General features: G+C 37.6%; 1 protein-coding gene across 5 annotated transcripts in view; it reads left to right on the top strand.

The window, feature by feature from the left end:
- The window catches only part of BCAR3 (BCAR3 adaptor protein, NSP family member), an 86,422-nt gene that overhangs the window by 18,585 nt on the left and 47,252 nt on the right, over window positions 1-20,585 (top strand). For 3 of the 5 annotated variants that reach the window (XM_056497908.1, XM_056497910.1, XM_056497909.1), the window contains 2 exons: window positions 3,200-3,314; window positions 4,838-4,952. In XM_056497908.1, the coding sequence (XP_056353883.1) occupies window positions 3,228-3,314; window positions 4,838-4,952 (202 nt within the window). In that variant the 5' untranslated portion in view covers window positions 3,200-3,227. Of the gene's footprint in view, window positions 1-3,199; window positions 3,315-4,837; window positions 4,953-16,145; window positions 16,392-20,585 lie in introns of those variants that run through there. The other 2 variants (XM_056497911.1, XM_056497912.1) reach the window with 1 other exon arrangement.

Here is a 20,585-nt window from a genome sequence, read left to right on the forward strand (position 1 = left end):
GAAAACTTACTTGGGCAGGTGTCCAATAAATCAATTTATACTAATAAATTATTTTGTCACAGTAGGAGGCTAGTTTTAATCTGGAAGTATGATCCAAGTAAATTTTGCTGAAATATAAAAAGCACAATAAGGGAAATGGCTTTCCAAATGAGATGAAATTGCTGGCTGTGCTGACTCACACGAGTAATTTTGTTAGGGCAGGATTATACCATGATATGTGGCTTGATCCTTGTCATATTACTTCCTGAATCCCAAAGGGAGACTGAAAAAGGAGCATGAATTATTGTGCCTGGAATACTTACTATAATCACACAGTTACTCAATCGTGGTGCCTTTGTCATACACACATATAGATTTTTTTAAAATTACAGTGATGCTAATTTGCCAAAACCATAGCTGAAGTAAGACTCTGATATTACATATTACTTACCTTGTGTTTGCAGCATAACAAGCCAATAGCAGCAGCAGCATCTTTTAATGGTTCTGGGATACTGTGATAGAGGAAAGAAGCAATGATTTATCAGTCCAGTAAAGCACTGTGGTGTGAACAATTGGATTTAAAAGCTACATATAAAACACCTTTCTCTGTGTGTTTGCATCACGTGTGCCCCTCCTTGGACAACTGCGACTGTGAGAGACAATGCAGGCAAGCACTCTGAAAGTAAAAGTTCAGCTCAGTACATCAGAGAGCCATGCTAGGAATCTAGCCATGCTACCAATCAAAATTGGTATTTTTGTTTGCATTTATTTGTTGTTTTGGGGTTTTTTTGATATAAATTAATAACAGAGCAAATGCAGCTGGCCAAGTAAGATTAGATAGCCACTGTTTATCACTGTATTGTTAAAGAGAATGCTGCTCTGTGGAAATTCTGGAATTCCTTTCATGCTTAGTGCAGAATTTCTCTTTGTTCTGGGATGATAAGTGTGATGATTTTCTAGAAATTACTGTAGATTTTTTTAAATTGTCCTGTACTAATATGGAACTCTAAGTATTCACAATTAAATATAGAATTTGTAGTCTTAAAAATATATATTCTTAGTGAAGATATTAAACAGTTTTGAAAACAAGCTCCTTTATGACAACAAATTTGAAGTCTCTTACTTTAAAATGTATGAACCAGAAAAGAGGTGTTTGTCCATTGTTTTATTTATGTTTTAGCCAGCTAGCTGTGTTTTTCCTTTTATCTCTCTGGGAATCATATGCCCTTCATGCTGACCATCTTGCAATCTGAAAGTACCTGTTTAAAGCAAGCCATAAATGAAAGATGTCAGTGGCTGAACTTGTCCTCCCCTCACATAAGAATGTTCTTAGTCTTTAACATTCCTCAAGGAAATTCTTTTGTGGTGTGTCAGTTAAATGTGGAGATTTTCTGGTCAATGTTACTCCACAAGATACTCTTAGTTACTGGAATGCCACAGTTCTTTAGATGTATACTCATCATCCATAAGCTGCAATATTTTCAAAATAATGAAAAATTTGCAATAAAGCAAATAATATAACACAATATTTCAACAGACAATAGAGGGATTTCACAATGTGACTTGCAAATTAGCAGATTTGTTCTTTAGCAGACTATGAAGTGACAAATTCCAGAATTACAACTTCCACACTGTAACTGTGTATGTGTCTCTGAAGTGCAACCATTTTGACTTTTTTACTTTTTTCCAAGGTTGAATACTGAGGCAAAATTCAGAGAGGCTTCCAAAACAATGTCAGGTCCAAAAGATTTTTTATATTACTAACAGTTGCTGTTTTGTGTTCTGCTGAAATGCTTTTAAAACATTTCTAGGAATGTATTGTCCATTGACACAAATAATACTGCTACCATGGCCTACCTTTCTGCAGAACAGTATTTGTAGGATTGCAATTTTTATTTAATAAAAAAAAAAAAAAAAAAAGAAAAAAAGAAAAAGAAAAAAAAAAACTAACTAGAGAGAAGGAGAAGAAAGATATCAAATCCTTTCTAATGTTCCAAGAATTATGAAAATGCTAAATGGCTTTCCCCATCTTACAGAAAGCAACAGTGACTCTTTGCTTATCATAACATGTCAGCCTTCAGGGCAGCTTCTTGTGTATTCAGAGTAGGCAAATGTATGAGAACATGTGGTTTGTAGCTGAAAAGTCATAATTACAGTTAGTTTATCCAGAGCTAATGAGCAACTACTTCTTCTGAAGTATATGAGAAGATGAGAGAAAGATCCTCAACTAAATATAAAATTACAAAACTATAAAATGAAATGCACTAGGTGTCTAAACATGACTATTTCCTGCTTCTGGCATCTGAGTTCTGACAAAAAATGTTCAGACCACCAGTTAGATTTAGAATTTGGCATCCTTGAATTGATTTATGCTATGCTCAAACTTTCACATAGACGTGTCTTCACAAATGAAGCAATTCTTGAAGCTTAAGTATTTGTCTGTGCAGATCTTGCATAACTGCTTACCTGGAGCAGTGATAGTGGGAGAGCATTTTATGTCTTTATCTTCTGATGTCCATCATATATCCATCTTAATGTCTTTTATTTCATCTTAGCAACTGAGGATAAAAGTAATGAAAAATATTTTCATTTACAGAAAACTCAAATTCAGATGACCTGATGAGAACAAACTGTAAAAATCTTTCAGTTGCTTTTTTCCTTAGAAACATTCTGTAACAGGTTGGCTTCAGCTATGTTCCCACCTTGGACAAACACCCACCACAGAATCTTAGTAATTTTGACAGTCTTACAGAGAATGCAGTTTCCTCCACACCCTTCATATTCTTACAGAAAATACTGCTCCTTTTGCTATTCCTCTTCATTTAATGCATTTTTTCATGTGTCACACATGTAAGAAGAATGACGACATCACTGAACGAGGTATTGAGAAACATGCTTCGAATACAAAGGCTGAGTATATTTTAATTGATACTGCAGTATCAAGTAACTCTGTTGATTCATCTTCCAAAAGATTAATTCAGCTACAAGAGCCAAACAAAATATAGTATTCAATATTCCCTGCTTATATGAGGATTACAATGAAACAGTGAAATAAATGTAAAAATCTTAATGTGCAGATTATATTGCACCTCTTACCCTGCAGCCAAAAAAGTGTTACTCTCTTTGGCCATAATAGTAAAACTTGCAGTTTTGAAGTGCTTTTTGAGTTCAATTTAGCATTCCTAAACAACATTATTTATAGTTTGGTTTTGTTTTTCAGAGTCATAGGCATTGGGAAGGAACAGATAATGAAGTATCTACCCATTTCTAACTGGCTGACCGAGCTTGGTCTTGCAGAATACTGCACACTCTTTGAACAATATGATGGTATAGAGGTGAGAATTAACATTTTCTCAAGAATTTTATTGAAAAAGGATAAGTAAGATCTTTAAAGCTACTAAAAAACCCCAACCAAAATGTGTCTATGAAAGTTTCCATTGTGTTACTCTGAGCATCTGCTGTTCAGTGGAGTTAATCTTAGTTGTGTTCCTCCTTACAAACTTTTTGCTGAAGTTTGAAGAGCAGGCATATTACATTTGTACTCCTTTGTGTGTTTTTTTGGAGGATGATTTTGGGTCTTTGAGAAAAGCAGTGGCACCCTCTGTCACTGTTGCCAAAGCTGAAAAATCCTTTCTACTGAAATGTAAATTCAACATTAGTACCAACTTTTGCATTTGGGCAAACCTAGAAAAGAATAAATTAGAAGTAAGAATTATGCAACTCTCTACATTTATGTCTTTAGTTACATAACAGTTATCATTTGAGAAAGAATATTACATTCTCAGGCATGACTGAAGTTCTCCAACTCTTTTCTTATAAAATAGTGTTAGTTTGTGACTTAAGAAATTGAAGCTTTCAGTAAAGTGAGCACTGTTCAGTCTCAAGTCTGAAGCAAATAATGTCAGGCTTTTGAAGAGGTTTTAGTTTGAAAGAAAGATTTTTAAATTACAGTTTCAGAAATAGTGCCTCACACTAGAAATTGTCAGTTGTTGTATTGTTTACACAGTCAATCTCATTTTTGTTTTTGGGGTCTGAATTGCAAATCTCCATTAGAAAAAGCCAGTAACATGACTTCCCAATAACAAAATACTGTACATTCTATGTACCTCTGTTTATCTTATTTACAGTGAATATAAAGAACAGTAAGAATATAAAAAAGTATATTTTGATATATTCTCTATTTGCTTTGAAAGATTTCATCATCAAGTGAAGCTTTGTACCTACTTATATATCAACATCAAATTGAAATTTTGTACTGCCTTATAAATAATGTCTGAAGTTATTCAGCAGCTTATTTTGAAAATAAAATAGTAATGAGTTTTCAGAAAGTGGATTAGAAGAGAACAGTTCAGGTTTGATTACTCAAATGCATTATATGGGAATTCTTGTTCTTCAAAACAGTGTCACTGATAACTCACGTTAGCTATTATTACAATGAATATCCTCTCAATTATACAAAACCTTCCTTTCTAAAATCGTTATTCCTATCAGTTCATGCTGAGATTTATCTTCCTTCATTTAGTGCAATTGGCATACTAGCCTTTTGGGCTTTTTTTTTTTTTTTTTTTTTTTTTAAACTCAAAGGAATCATAGTTTATAGGAACTCTCCAGCTAAGCCGACCAGATTTGTTTTGAGAAAAAAATTGAGAGACAAGGAATTAATGTTTTAAAGGAAAAATACCTCATTCTTTCAATGACATACCTTATCATGACAAGGGGGCTTCATATAAAATATAAATATACTTACATTTGCTGTTATATAACTTATGGTACCAGAAACATCTAACATACCTGAAAGACACTTGAATTCTCCTGTATTAATAATATCATATTTTCCTTACTCTGGCATTTGCTACAGGACTTATTCCATCTTACAGAAGTCGATCTTAGAAAACTGGGAATTGAAAATCAAGGCCACCGGACACACCTCATTTCCAACATCCTGCTGCTTCAGGAGGTAAAACAAAAGAGAGGTAAGATTTCCATGTTGTCTCCTAAAGACAAAAGGATGAGCTAAGGCAACCTGAGCTTCTCTGTCACAAAGGATGATAAACAAATACCCTGATTCAGCCTGGGATACTGCTCTGAATGCAGATCACTGGGGGACTTTACACAGATAATAAGAGGCTTTGTTAAACATTAGTTTAATAAAAATCAAACATTCATATTTTGGCATGGATTTACAAAATAATATACTCTGTATTTTTTTATAAAAGTTGTCATTTAGAAAAGGCTTCCCTTGTATTTCAGTTTCTAATGCTCTCACAGTCTTCACCTTAACAAAACACAGTAATGTTAATATACCATAATTGATGGAAGTCTGTGTCACAAATATCTTCCTTATTTGGATCCTATCAGAAGGTCTAAACCAAGATAATTTGTGTACATCCAACCTCATCTCTACTGAGGAGAGGGTGAGTGCTTGCACAGTTCTGACCCTTCTTTACCATTAGGGACTTTGCTGTGAATTAAGACATGATCACTGCATCATTTGTTGGTTTTATCAGCTCAGTATCAAAGTTCAACTCAAATTCATGAGAGTTGGAACAAGCCCTGAAGAAATTCTAGTCTGAGTGGAAGGATATAGTGAGAAGTTATTCAACTATGACTTGTTGCAGTGGGTATTTTGAGTATTGTTCACAAGATAATAAGATACACATATTATGCATTATGTCCAATAATTCTTCAGATCACTGCCAAAGGCTTTTACAAATTTAATGTGAAGCAGTTAGTTATTTGGCTAACAGTCCTGCTTATACATTCTCTTGGTCAAGATAAGACTTTTGGACCATGTTTAGGAATTGATTATTCATAAAATGTGTTTAGCTACTGAAGTTTTCAGAAGGAACTAGAACTGATTGTATACAAATAAGTCACTGTATTTCCTCAATGTTTTCTGACAAGTTCAATATTGATTTAACAATTACACAACTTCTACAGCTCATAGGTTTGACTGTCTTAAAATATGGATGTAAATATGACATTTTTAAACTGCCGCTGTGAACAAATTAGGAAATTATTTCAGTTGATGATTGCAATGAAACTGGATGTGTTTAAATTGGTATCTGTTTTCATGTGCATTGGGACTGTTTTGTAATCTTTTCAGGTACTGAAGTGTGGAATGTATTACAGTTGTCAATGCAGCACTGTTTTTCAAAGGAAAACTACACTTTTCAAACTGTCATTGACATAGTAAATTGATTTGTAGATAGTTATGCAACATTTCATTCAACTCACCAGAATATTCCAACTCATGATTGTTCAGCTTCAGTTATGTTGAGCCTACATCAAATCTTGATGTATTGCTGATGACTTCAGTGAATATGAATTTGAGTCAAAAATCTTCTAAAATGGTGCGTCTATACTTTTTTTTTTTGTCCTCCAGACACAGATTTTGCAAAGTGTCAGCATGGTCCCATTACGGTTTTGGGTTTTTTTTTTTCTTTTTGGTAGTTAATTGCTAGAACTCTTTAAGCTTAATTCTAGTAAAATTAGTGCTGGTTCATTTTTTTATGGGCATTTATCTTGAGCAATGTTTCCATTCACTGTTGGGTTTTGGCTAATGATAATTAAATGTATAATTGAATTACATGCTTGAAAAAAAATACAGACACATTGATCTCCAGGTTGTATTTGCACTAGGATATTTACGTCCTCAATAGCTTTGCCTATTGTATTAATGCTTTCTGGGAAGGTTGAAAACAGATCAGTTCAGTCAGTCATACGTGAGTGCAGACTGATTTGTTTTCACAGTAGGGAATAATGGTTGTTATCTGGTCTTCAGCCTGTTATGACAGGGTTTTGTTTTGTGTCTGTCTTTGACAGAATGATGTGTCTAGGAGAAAAGTGCTTAATCAGTTACACTGAAATGCTTGTTTTCCAGCACTGAACTTTACTGTAGTCAGACATTAGAGAAAACTTCTAAATTCTATTCTTCTAAATAACTGCTAATGCCCTACTAATGTACTTACTGGATCAAAGGCTATCTTACTCTGCTGTTATTTTGAGCTTTAAACAACTGCATTGTATTTGGTGCTGGTTCTACCATTTCCAGACAGTGCTTCAAGTGGTAAGTCACTTTAATAAGTGAGCATTTGCACAGGGTTAAAAGTGACATTAATTTTTGGGAGTACTTGTGAAAACAATTTCTGTTTTCTAAAATATTATCTTGATTCTGAAACAATTTTGAATGGGACATGTCTCAGTACATTTGGATTAGATTTGGATTCATCCTGTCTAACTCTAGCTACTTGGGCTGTGTTTCTACAGTAATTAATACCAAGATCTGTGCATTGACATAATGCCCAGCAACACATTAGAGCTGGATGAAACATGTGCACATGATCACATATCTGTTGAATTAGGCAGAGTACACAATACGAAGTTCACTGGCTTGAAGCTTTTACGCCATCTTTATGGCAGTCAGTGATAGGGAAGTGAGTAGGACAACTGATTTTTGAGTGGCATTAGCTAATCTGTAGGAAAATAAATATTCAAAATTGTTGCACCACTTCAGCCCAGCAGAATAAATTAAATAGTGGATCAGTGATTTGAATAATGGGGCTCTGATATTTTTGATCTGTATCAGAAAACTTAAAGGCTGCTGTACTGTTGACCCTTGACCTTAATCAAAGCTGAGATTCCAAAATGCCACCCTCAGCAGTCTGTGTCTTTTTCATCTTTCCTTAGAAGCTTTTCCCTGTCTCTCTATCATTCCTTTATTTGCCTGCAAAACTATCCTGCAGCTGCATGGTAAATCCATTGGGAAATATGTGCAGCTGAAAACAACCTTTTTTCCTCCATTCTCCATCCACATCAAGTCCCCAAGCCAATTCCCTGTTCAGCTGCACAAACGCTCCCAAGAGCCTGAATGGCTGTGGAAGACACAGCAGAGCTGAGTCCTGGTGGCGGAAACAGCCCTGCTGCCAAACTGAAACCACAGCTGAAGGTGTTAAGTGGGAGGCAAGTCACTTTCTGATCCCTCTGCTACTGGAGAGACAGATGAATTCAGCAGATAATTCAGTTCACTACCTTTCGTAGGGGTCTATATTTTTTGTTGATTGTAGAGATATACCAGGATGGCTGACTTCCTGACAGATCTCTTAGCAAACGCTGACAGCTGGTGGAATTTAGGCCTAAAAGCTAAAACTGTGATTGTTCTGGAATATTTAATCTCTTCTTTTGTATGCAGCCTTACAAATTTCAAGAAAGCATTTGTTTCTTTCTGTAAATATTGGTGATCTCCAACTTTTGCTTAGGATTTATCACTACCTTTCATTTCCTTACGAATCAAAGTATACAAGTTTAAAAGTCTTTCCAATTTCTGAAGATTTTCTTTCTAAGTGCAAAATCGTTACCAGTTCTAAACATACTTCCTACCCCTGTTCCATGAACAGACCATGTGGCCATGTAGAGCCTAACCGATAGTTTCTCAGGACCAGCTACTGACAAAACAGATGTCAAGTGATAACATGAAATCCACAATGGTGCTTTCTTAGAATACTTTCTCAGCTTCTAAGCATTTAATCTAACAAAACATTTCAAAAAGGTATGAATGGAAAAAGACTGTGCAATAAATATATATGTCTTTTTTCTTACCTTTTGATGTGCACTGTAGCATATTCTGGAACTTGACGTCCTGCCATCTACACCAGTATTCATTCATCTACTTGTCACATGCTGCAACTCCTTTGGGATGCACCTTTTGTCTTCTGTTCCAGGGGAATTGTAGGGGTGAGGCCTGCAACATGCCTGGGCTTGTCACGGTGTAGAATCAAGGTGCATCCAAAAATTGGGTACTATCATTTCTAAGAAAAGCAAAAGATATGCTATGCTTCCAGGAATATTCTCAATGGATATCTAGCACCTTTTTGAAATACCTGTGTAGCATCTTAGGCCAGGAAATTACATATCCTCTTCTAGAAGAAGCTTGTGGTATGACAAAAATTGGTGACAAATCAGGTGTAATCTTGTTGTCACTTGCTCCTTACAGGGGACACTAATTGAATTGATGGTGAACTCTCAACTGACACAAGTGTCAGTCCTTTATCTAAAAACTTTCATACCTTTCCCCTGATTGACAGTGGGCTCAAAAGGCTGGTGCTGAAGATGGTAGCTAGTATCAGCAGTTTAATAAAGCCTTCTGCCTTTTCTTTGTTGCAATCCCACAGGCAGTACCATGCAACACTGACTCCTTTCTCTCCCAGCACAGCCTGCTAGTTCCAACACCACCACCTCTCTCCTCTTAACTCTTTACACCTTTTCCTTCACATGCGTAACACCTGTGTGCCCTTTTACTCTTTTGTGGTTGGTCAATACATATCAGCATTCCACGCTGCTTCTCATTCAATGCTGTTTTATACTGCTGCACCCCATTCCTGATCTCCCACAATCTATTCTCCTATATAATTTGACTCCTGTATTATTCAAAAGGTCTTCCTTCCCTGAGCATGAGGCATTGCACTGTGTCCTGCAACAATCAGCAGTTCAAGACACATCCTGAAAGCCACTTGTAGGGTAGTGCTTCTGCAAGGAACGGGGGTTTTCTCAGTATCCTCTAATACAACTAAAGCAGGGGTTTTGCTATATGGGATTGAACCAGAGTGTTATTTAATCGTATTGTTTTATGTTTGTTGTATTTAATATAATTTATCATAGTGTGCCACAGTAGGAATGTAATTCTATTATGATTTCTTAGGACTTACAGTAAACTAATAAATCATTCTTCAAATGTGTTGAGGAAACCCTCCATGTGACCAGCACCTTCAGTCCAGAAGAAATGGTACTTTTAGAGAGGGAAATGTAAACACATAAATGAAAATGTCTATTTTGATACAATGGATAAAAAAGGCCTTGGGTATTGCCAGACATGGAAGATATTTATTTTTTCCCTTTAGGGAATTTAAATATAGCATTATATTTGAAAACTTAGTATCATTTCACCATTTAAATATTTGTATATATTTGCAGGTATTCGTGATCTATATTTCTATACATCACTGGTTGAGTTATGAGTGGAAAGAAATAGAGAAAACTAAGTGCTAAGTATTTTTAAGGAGGTGTTCTAAGGGCTAGAACTTTGGTTTTCCAGTAACTTCTTTTACTGAGATGAATTCTGAATAATAGCATTTTATGGTATTTCACTAACATCTTGGAGTGTTCTTCTCTGACAGGCAAAAGGTATAAAGAATATTTCCTTTACAAAGAATATTTCCTTTTTGTCTTGTACAGGTTTTCTTATACAGAGAGTTTTAATAGGATATAGGTTTAGACCTGTTATGAATTTTTTATCATACAAAGAAGGCCAGCCTTATTGCATTTAAATAAAATATAAGCATTGACATAATTTAATGTAGGTACACATAAAATAATATGCAAAGCCTGAATTAGATTGAATGCAATTAATATTCCATAACATTCTGCTTTTAGATTTTGCATTTAAATTCTTAGGTAAACTGTTTCTACCTATGTTGTATTTCTTGCCATGCTGCAGTAGTATGAAGTTAAATATGAAGTGATTTCTTGTCATTATAAGGAAGACCTAAGTCATATGGTATTAAGAAGAAACCTGAGCAAGCACTACAGAGCCTGAATTGTGCTTGGGATCATAAAAAATAGAAAAGTCCATCTTCAAAAAAGATGTAAGATAACTGAGGCACTCTATCCTGTGTTTTTATTAGATGATCATTACAGTTGGCATAAAGCCATAACTGGTTGGGCATCGTCAACCACAAATATCTTGCCTTTGTCAATTTTAGATAAAGTCTTTCCACATGTCCTGGTGCTTTTGCTCTTTGAAACATTACAAATGCAGCCAGAGTGCTTTGGGGCAGTGGTATGTAGTGTCAAACTGTCAGATTCCAACCTTATGCTGAAGTATGCTGAAGTTTGCCAACAGAAGGAGAGGAAGCTCCTCTGAACACTTTTATTGCATGATAGAGGTGGCATTGCTACCTGTGTGGCCTGTTTTGCTGTCACTGAGAGACACACAAGGATTTGGAGTTTTTTGCTTTCTCTGTTCAAGAAAGTCAATGTAAATGCTGTTACAGAGCTGTTAACAAATACCTCTGACAGTACCATTTCATCTACTGAAAGTTCCAAATTTGCTTACTGGTGCTTTCTGCCCCTCTTGTTTATCCTTGCCTCTACATCAGGTATGTTTGAAATGAAAAACATCTGTCACAGTTAAAGAGAGGCTGATAATTCCCCTGGATTTGAGACTTTTAACAAAAAACTGGAGAAACAGAAACTTGCAAGAAGTCTTAGATCCCTAGTAGCAGTTCTACCACTGCTAAAAGCAAAGAGGAAAACCCTCTGTAAAAAGGTTAAAAAGGGACCTATAAGACCTTGCCCAGCTTCTTCCCAGTTTAAGTATCATTTACCAAAACTAATCAATAAAAGAAAACTGGATTTATGCCATTTTGCCTGAGTATTTTCAACATTTGAAACAAGTCTGTCTAATACATGCCAGAACAAGTTGCTTTGTGTGATTTTCAATACCAAATTGAAAGAGGGGAAAATGGGTGCAACATATTATTGCCACAGAATCTGTGTGATTTGTTTTTAATAATTTTTTAAATTACTAATTATTTTTTGTTCAAGATGATAGTTTTCTTGTATTATATCTGACAATGACTGAATTTATATAAGTCTTCAAACTCTCTTGCTGTCCTACAACGTTGTTTGCAGAATGATCAGCTATGCTTGCAAGCTTTTCTGAGGCTGGGGAACACCAACTCATAACAAATAACTCTTTGGGAGTTTCTTCTTTGGAAGGACCTTGGGTCTCCAGACCTAAGACAGATCAAATAGTAAGAAATCATGTTGGTAGTTTTATTATGGAGGTCTGGATAGGTGCTGAATAAATTTAACTGTTTCAGTTGGCAGCCAGTGAGGACATTAGAAAGCACAGGTGCCATAGCTCAGTTTTCAAAATAAATATTGTCAGATTCTAAGTCTGGAGCACTTTTCAATTCACATTGTCAATTTTATTTGCCCGGCCCAAGTTAGTCTTTGACTAACTTGAAAATTATCAGCAAATAAACGTAATTTCCTAGCCAGCAGCTAGATAATTACTTTTTCTACGTGGTATCTGTGGGAGTAGAGGCTTGTGTAGCATTTTGTTTGTATGGGCCCTTTTTCTTCTAAGACAAGTCTGTATAGTAGCAACTTGCTTTGACTTTTGTTTATCAGGGAATCTACAAGAACTGCTGTGTGAGCAATCCACACATGCCATGTCCTCATCGTGTGAAGTTACTTCTGCATTTTACCACTGCAGCTGCAGAACAGTGCTTTTGGAGTAAATGTGTTTTCTCCTGGTTATTTGAAGAAGACTGGAATTCTGACATTTAAGGACAAACTGAAAATGTCCAATGAATCAACTTCTTATGTCCCATTGTTTTTTTTGTTTTTCTAAGCCAAGCACATTTGAAAATGGTCTCAAGAGCTGGCAAGTACTCGTATGGCAACTCTTGGCATAATTAAGGCATGCAAGCTATAGCAGCACAGGTCTGGGATCTATGTCCCAGTGGTGTTCCTCCTCACTTATCTGTTTAGTTAGCTGCTTTTTTTGGGTGTTTTTGCAGGTGAAAAGATGCACCTGTACATACTCCCCTCCTTCAGAAAGTAGAAGTCAAAGGTGGCCACAGAAGGCCCCAGCAATGCATGATGTGTGGCCAGCAATGGCCAGCACACTGCTGCTTTCTCAGCCTCCCCCAGGTTGGTGTCACAAAGGACAATGCTGCAGTGCTACTGTATGTGGCAAGGTGATAGACAGCATGATGCCTGAGATGGGGCATGGCAGGGAGGGCATAACAGAGGTGCTGTGCTCCTTTCAGGACATTAATGTTTCCAGACTTTATCCCACAGCTCAGTGAACTCATTTTCAAAGCAGACGGAAAGTATGAAAACAACAAAAGTTTGGCAATGAGGAATCTAATGTAGTTTAATCTGGAGTAACTCACAACCAGTGGAGCATTCCTGTGAATTTTTCCTTCTTGCATCCTGTAGGCATATTCTCTTTAACAGCTTTCAAATATGTGTAAATTGTCAAACATGAAGACAAAGACCAATTTTCAATTTAACCTGAAGACAAAATAAAACTTAGGAAAAGAATGTAATGACTCATGCATGTAAGAGTAATCACAGTTTAGGCAGGGCTGCCCAGCTACAATCCCATTACTTAGCACGTAGTCATGCTACTAAGGAAGTTACTGCCCCTTTTCTGTTTCTTAGTCATAAAAAATGACAAGCATGACATTACTTCCTATGTAACTACAGTGCCTAAAAATTTCCTGAGTGATTAGAATCAGCCAGTAGAGACCATCTTATGTGTGGATCAGAGTTTTTGGCATGGTTTGAAACGTCTTTCACCTGAACTGTGGAGCATGTTTAGATAGAGAAGCAAGACATTTTCCTTTATGAAATGAGGAAAATAATAGTTTGCACTTCTGTAGCATCTTCCACTTGATAAGCTGATAGAGTACTGTACAGACTTCCCTGTGAAAAATAACTTCCACTGTGATGTATGTTACAAAAATGTTAGTATATGTCATACAGGAAGTAGGTGGGTCAGAATACTAGAACTGAATGTGGAATCCAGGTATCTCAACTCCTCTTTCTGTATTCTCACCCTAATGCCATTTTTCTTGCACTGGACATATTGGTGAGGCATTTTGGTGTCCAATGTGAGGTCACAGTCTGGTGTTCTTCAGTTTCTTTCCCCTCCTCCTGCTCCTTCCCTACCTTTCTCAAGTATATTTTGAAGAAAGATTATGAGTGGAATATACTATGGGAAATCTCCACAGATTGTTATTTGTTCCAGTGAAGTTCTGAATTTGTCACTGTGCCTGAAACATTTCTGGTACCTCTCTATCCTCAATTCTTTTCACAACCAGCAAGATGAATGCAGAGTGCCATCAGCTAGTCAAGATTTGGAAGTTTTCCTAGTTTATCAGTGGTTCAAATGACAAAGCATTTGGGGAAAAACAACTGACAAAAGAACAGAGGGAGGCTATGGTGTGCATTTAAACTTTAAGCGAAGTTAGTTTGAATTTAGATCTTAACTTCAAGCCTCTGTTCCGTATCAATAGGATGCTATAATTTTTTGTAATTTGTGGAGAGAAAAATATACAAGTCTGTTTGTCAGCATGCCACAAGTAGTGACTTAGGTTCCAGCACCAGTGGATGGATCTTTTTGAAATCTTTCACATTTACTGAAACTTTTCTGTTTTGGAAGTTGTTGTAAAAGGTGTGTGGCAACACCAACACTGATAATGCTTCCCTACTGCTCTGCCTTAAAGAACTGGTGTTACTACGGGAAGGGGAATGCCAGTCAGAAATGCTGCTGTGACCTTCCTTTACCTTAATGTACTCGATAAATTTAATTTCCTAATCTTCTGTCTCTGTCCCTTACTGAATATTGGAGCACTATTCTCTGCCTTTATTTTCTTTTCTCTTATTTTACACTAAACTTCATCTTACTTGAGTTTCCTTATGCCAAGATTCTACTCATATCTATGAAAATTCCTAGACTTTCTCAAGAATTTTCATCTCCCAATACCTACTTCTGCAATTAATGTGATGGCTAAAGAATCTTGTCTTGATCAGCTAAATGTTTCTTAAACTCTAGCTACGTTTCAAATAAAGGTCCAGTGTTTTTTCTGGTTTGAATAACTTCATTTAAAAAAAATACAAAAAAATAAAAAAAGGTTGCTTTGAGATATTTAAGATTGCAAAAATCAGTTTTATGGACAATACATAAAGTGCCAAACTATAGAGAGGTAGATGTCCTGATTCTACCCAGTACCCAGAGATTTCACTGTGGTAAGACATCATGTGGAATTTTAATCCTGCTACTGTCACTATTGGATGTTTAACTTGCTTAGTGTGAGAACACCAGAATTCGATTTATTTTTGATTATTGGCTTGATAATATGTAGACGTCCTGGAATTTAATTAATCTGGATCCTTAAATTGCATTTATCATCTATCTTAGGACCACAACTTCAGCAACATTATGTTGTCAGGCTCTGAAGTAGATACATCAAAAGCAATTTATTAAAGCTAGTCCTGGTAAAAATGGAGAAAGAGAATTAAAGGATTGAACATTGGAGAGAAATGAAAATAGTGCATGAAGATGATCTCCTAAAACAGAACCACCATACAACTAGTAGGGATCAAATATTTAATGTCAAAACCAATTAAATATTTGGTTACGCAGAAAAGCCTTTTCCTCTGGAAAGCTAATGCAAATAGGATGAATGAATAGATTTGAAAAATGAAATCTTATGAATTCTCATACAATGGAAATTGGAAAAACTGGAATAATTGTGGTAAAACCAGAGAAATGTTGGTCAGGAAGCCTGAAAGACTGAGCCAATGGGAAAGAGACAAATAGTGTGTTAATAGTGATCAAGACAGCGCTGTAAAAGTCAACTGAGTGTGCCTTGATTTGTATTAAAGCTAAAGCCCTGTGGCTGAGTCAGTGGTACAGCTGAACGTGCTTGAGATAATTAGTTGAAAGTGAAGGTTGTATCTATAATTATGTCATTGTTTTGAAGGCATACTTTACAAAAGGAGGGTAAGTGACCATCTGTTCTGCCAGCAGCTCCCGCTTCTGTACAGCTATTTGACCCTTTGTTGTACAAACGCGTTTACCCCACCAACCTGTTGCACAAGTAACTTCACGCAGCTTGGTAGGATGAGGGGGCCGTCCACCAACGCAAGTAGATTGTGCGTGTGAAGTACGTAATGGGCTCTGAATCGCCCGTGCACAGGGTGGGTTTAACGAACTGTTAATTTTTGCTGCAGTGCTAATTTGAGAGACGAAATTATAGAGACGAAATTATGGAGGCGAAGTTGTTAAATCCAGGGAGAAGCGCAGCGGGAGGTCACGGCCTGCGGGGCGCTGCTGCGGGGCTCGGGAGCCGTAACCGGGGGCCCGCAGGGAGTGGCCGGAGCGCAGCCCGGGCCGGGGGCTGCGGGGGCCGGAGCCGCCTCCCGCAGGTGAGGGGCGCCCGCCAGGGGCTCTGTGGCGGCCGGGACAGGCTCGGAACCGGGGCGGGCTGCGGCGGACCGGGCAGCCAGCGATAAGGCGCTCCTGGAGAGCTTCGGTTGAGTCACCCTTAAGTAATCGCCAACTGCGCTTCTGTGGGGCGGGCTGGTGCTGGCTACGCGCCGGCCCCTACCCGGCACGGCCAGACCTTGGGCTCTCCCGAGAACGCCTCGGTTCATTTTCCGGCAGCGCTCCGCAGCGCTGCTGTTGCTGTCCGGCCTCCGGCCACCCCGCTGCGGCTCGGCGGCCCCGAGGGAGGGGCCCGGGCGGGACTCGCTGCCCGGAGCTCGCTGCGCCAGGACAGACGCTCCGGCCGAGCCGCAGAACGCCTGCAGAGGAGCGGCAGCGATCGGAGCCGGTAACCGCGGGGACAGCTTTGCGCTCTCGGGCAGAGGATGCGTGTGCGGGTGGCCCGGTGTCCCCGCACCGCTGCCGGGGCAGGGGGCGCGGGAGCGGGGCGAGCCCTGCCTGGCCGGGCTGGCCCGCGGGCTGCTGGAAGTGCCGTAGCTGTGACACTGACGACCGAGACGCTGAGATTTTGTAGGAATTGATCCCATGGAAATGTGTTTAATAAGTATAAAACACTGGCGTGTTTGAGTTACCGAGATACTTCTCTGAGTAGAGAGAAGAGTCCTTTTTTTTCCTCTTTGTCTTTTGGAGAGGATGCAAAAGCACTTCTTTCAGTCCGAATTTGTGATTTCTGAAAGGCAGTGTTAGTTCGAAACAGTAATGCTGAAAAAGTTTTTCAGTTAAAGTGAGTTGTTCTTTTCTTTTTGTGGGAACAAAGGAGTAGTCAAAATAAATTGCTTCCTTTACCAGACGAGGAACAAAACGTTGTATTTTTGAAGCGTTGGCTAAAAAACACTTAGATTTGACTGTAACCTTGGTAAAGTTCTCTGCTTCTGCCAGCAAAATGTGGAGAGGTTTATTTCAAGTCAAGGCTTCATATTGTTCAGGATTACTGAGCTAACTGATTAGGCACTTGCATTTCAGAGATAATTTCATGGCCAAATGAAGAAAGCTGTACTTACTATTGAATCATCTTCAATGATCACTTTTTCTTGGCATTTTTTATAGATATGAAGGCATTCTACATGTGAAAATTCACAAAGAGAAGTATGAGGTTTATCTGTTTCTCTCATATTGAAAAAAAAGACATTGCAAAGATAATTTATCCTGGCCTGTGTGTTTTCTGTTGCGTGAGAATAATAGTTAAAAATAACATTTTAAATAAGCTGACCTATTACAGTGCAAGGATGTATGGGGGGAGGGTGGAAATTGTGTGGCATATATAAAGAGAGAGAAGGAGAGCATGAGCACTGTGATAGCACTTCAAGACCCTTTGGAAGCACTGACCTGACTAATCTTGTGGAGATGTTTGATGTTTGACAGACTCATGTTTTTTTCTGATAGTAGCTTAAAGCCTTTGAACTACTGCATATGCTTTCTCAGTCTGTATCATAACAGGCTGCAGGTTCTTGAACCTTAGTATTCTTAATATGGAAGCTACTGCATCAGTTTCTCTTTTTTATTAGAAAAACAGAAAATACAGGTCGCAGAAAGCTCCTTCTAAGCTATTTTGGGGAGTAGAAATCCTTTCCTTTTTGTTAACAATAATGAAGAATACTACACTGCTTCTAGGGAGACAACATGAAATCCACAGTGAATTTATAATGGCTACAGTTTCAATTGTATTTATTCCTATATGTTAAGTTTAGAGGCTTTTAAATCATGCTTTCCCTGCCCCCCCCCCCCAACCCCCCCCTTATTCTCTTATTACACACACAAAATTTAAAAAAAATCTGGGGAAATTAATCTGACTTTTTGTCCTGGGCTTGACTTTCTTCACCATTAAGGATGTTCACTTTGTTTTTTATTCTGTGCACATCTGCATAGTGCATGCAAATATGCCAAGTAACTTAGCAGGGAGAAGAGAGTAATGGATCTTCCACTTGTTGAAATTTATGGTTCTGATTCAAGGCAGGGAAGAGGAGATTTTTTTCCCCAAGGGAGGTGGGAGGAATTTGTGAGGAGACTTGATGTGGCAAAAGTAAGTAGAGTTTTCGCAAAAGTTCACTCTGTCTTTTAAATACCTGAGAACACTCAGCTGAATATCTTAAACCACATTCAAGCCCTCTTAGCTTCATAGCATATCTAGTAGTAAAGATTGGTGATATGATAACACCAGGTATAAACTCCAGGGGTTTTCATCTAAGAAAGAAAATCGCCCAAATGCCAGATCAGTAAGGCTGTGAGAGAAATGTGGGTCTTTTAATGTCCAAAACGGATTTAGATACAACTCTGAGTTTTGAAATAGCTTGAGAATTTGATTTGGAATTCTGAATTTATCTTTTTTTTCTGTTTCCTTTTATGAGATTTCCTCTAGCATGAGCATATACAGCCTTGGGCTGTTTGCTGTGCCATTTGTGCATCTCTGAGGCTGAACTGAAGACTTCCCTTTCCCTTACTTCTCTTCCTCCAGTATATTGAAACAACAAAGTAGAAGCCACTGCCATTGGTTGTGGTATGGAAGGGGCACTTAATCCTATACCTGAGTCATTTTGAATGAACCATCAGAACACTTCCTTAGACTGTGTGAACATCAGAAAGATTTCATGAGGACAAGCCAAGACAGAAAATTTGGATTTTCATCCCAAAGATGGCACAAGCAGAAGAATGTTCAGTATGTTGTTTTAGGGAATTGAAAGTTATTTATTTCATTGTTCATGGTTATTTTTTGTTTTAAGCAATGATGTGAAGAGACCAAATCCCAGGTGTTTGGACTTGCCCATCAGATCTGTATTTCATTTTATGTCCAATCTCATACTGTTATCCTAAATGCCATGTTGATTTTAGAGGCCTTGTCATTTGTATTTGCTCACCCTCATTCATAACAAAAAACTAGAACATGTCAGAAGTTACCTGGAAACCTTTCATAGCTCTCTGAATTCACCATGTGACTTCTGACAATTCCGTTCCCATATATTCTTCCAGATTACAAACTAAAGTGTCACTTTATGTATAAATACAAATTCATTTGCCATTTTTAACATTATATTGTCGTGAGTCCATCTTGTTTCCACCTAATTAGGACAAATTTGTATGACTTCTGAAGTGTTCTGTTTTGTTAGTTGCTGCGTTTTGACAAATTTTTGACTGAATTTCAGTTCATTTTGAACCATTGTTCAGTTATAATTTCTATTGTTGATTGCATTATGGCCAATGTTCAGAGCACACTGTCTCTTAGGGAGTAAAATTTTCAGGGTTTATATATCTAGTAAAGTTGAACATTCTTTGAATCATATGCTAAAGTATTTGAGACATTCCAGAGTCTTCAGCTGAAGGGGCTCCCGCTTGCCAGTGTTTATATTCAGTAGAAGAAAACTGGATGGATAGTTTGGCAGGACTTTTTTTTTGGGCTGATTTTTGTAGTTCTCTGTTAACATTTATAAAGAATACATGGTACAGCAGCACATGGGCAAGCAGATAAATATGTGATGGAAGCTAGCAGACTTCTTGTTCTCAGTTTTCTTTGGTTTTTTTTTGTTTGGGTTGGTTTTGGTTTTTTTTGGTTTTTTTTTGTTTGGGTTTTTTTTTTTGGTGAGGTTTTTTGTTTGTTTGGGATTTTTTGAGGGTATTTTTAAAGAGGTTTTGCAGGGAGAACTGTTAGAAATATTGTCAAAGCTGCACACATACTTGTGGCTAAATGTATTGCAAGTTCTTGAATGTCGGTGTTTTTGTACTAACGGTGGTACTCTACCTTGATTCCTCAAAACAGTACTCAGGTATGAATTTGAGGATTGGGTATTGAATTTGTAAGTCATGTGAGTACTACTTAAAAGAAGAAATTATTAGGTCAACTCTGAGAGTTTGGTTTTGGTTCTTAAGGGCTTTTAGGTGTGGGAGTGAAATGGAAAATGCTGTACCTCAGGGGGTGGTTAATTTGTTGAAAACTCTCAGATTGTTGGAGTGAAAACTCCTGGGTTACTGTAAGAACTACGTTGTGATTGGGTTAGGATTCTCAAACATGAAGTGGTTGACAATTTCATGTCACAGTAAGCCTATTGTGGAATCATCAGATAGTAAACCAAAGCTTTCTGTGGTTACATTTATAACAGCTTGGGTTTGATACCTGCTTGCAGGTAATGTCCTGTGTTCCATTGCAGCACAGCCATGGGAATCTTGCAGGAAAGGCTAAGGAAAACTCTCTCATTGGATAACCTGAACTAAACCAGTTGGAATTCTGAAGTTTGGGGGTGTTTTGTATATAAACCAATTAGAAAGTACAATAATTAAATACAGACTCTCAGCAGGCCCTGAAAGGAGAACAAGACTTGTACAATATGAGCCAGCTAGCTTCCAATTTTTCAGACTCTGTAAATGGTATTTCTTTCTTTTCTACAGTGAATACACCAAGTTGAGTTTCAAATGATTGTGTGAATTATAAGGCTTTTTTCCTCCAATTGTTTGAGATAATTTGTATCATTCTGTTCTAATAATGAAACTGAATTTACAAGAAACAAGCTCAGTCAGTTTGCTTTGTCTAGAGGAG

Source organism: Oenanthe melanoleuca, chromosome 8 (assembly GCF_029582105.1).
Source record: "Oenanthe melanoleuca isolate GR-GAL-2019-014 chromosome 8, OMel1.0, whole genome shotgun sequence".
Lineage (NCBI taxonomy): Eukaryota > Metazoa > Chordata > Aves > Passeriformes > Muscicapidae > Oenanthe > Oenanthe melanoleuca.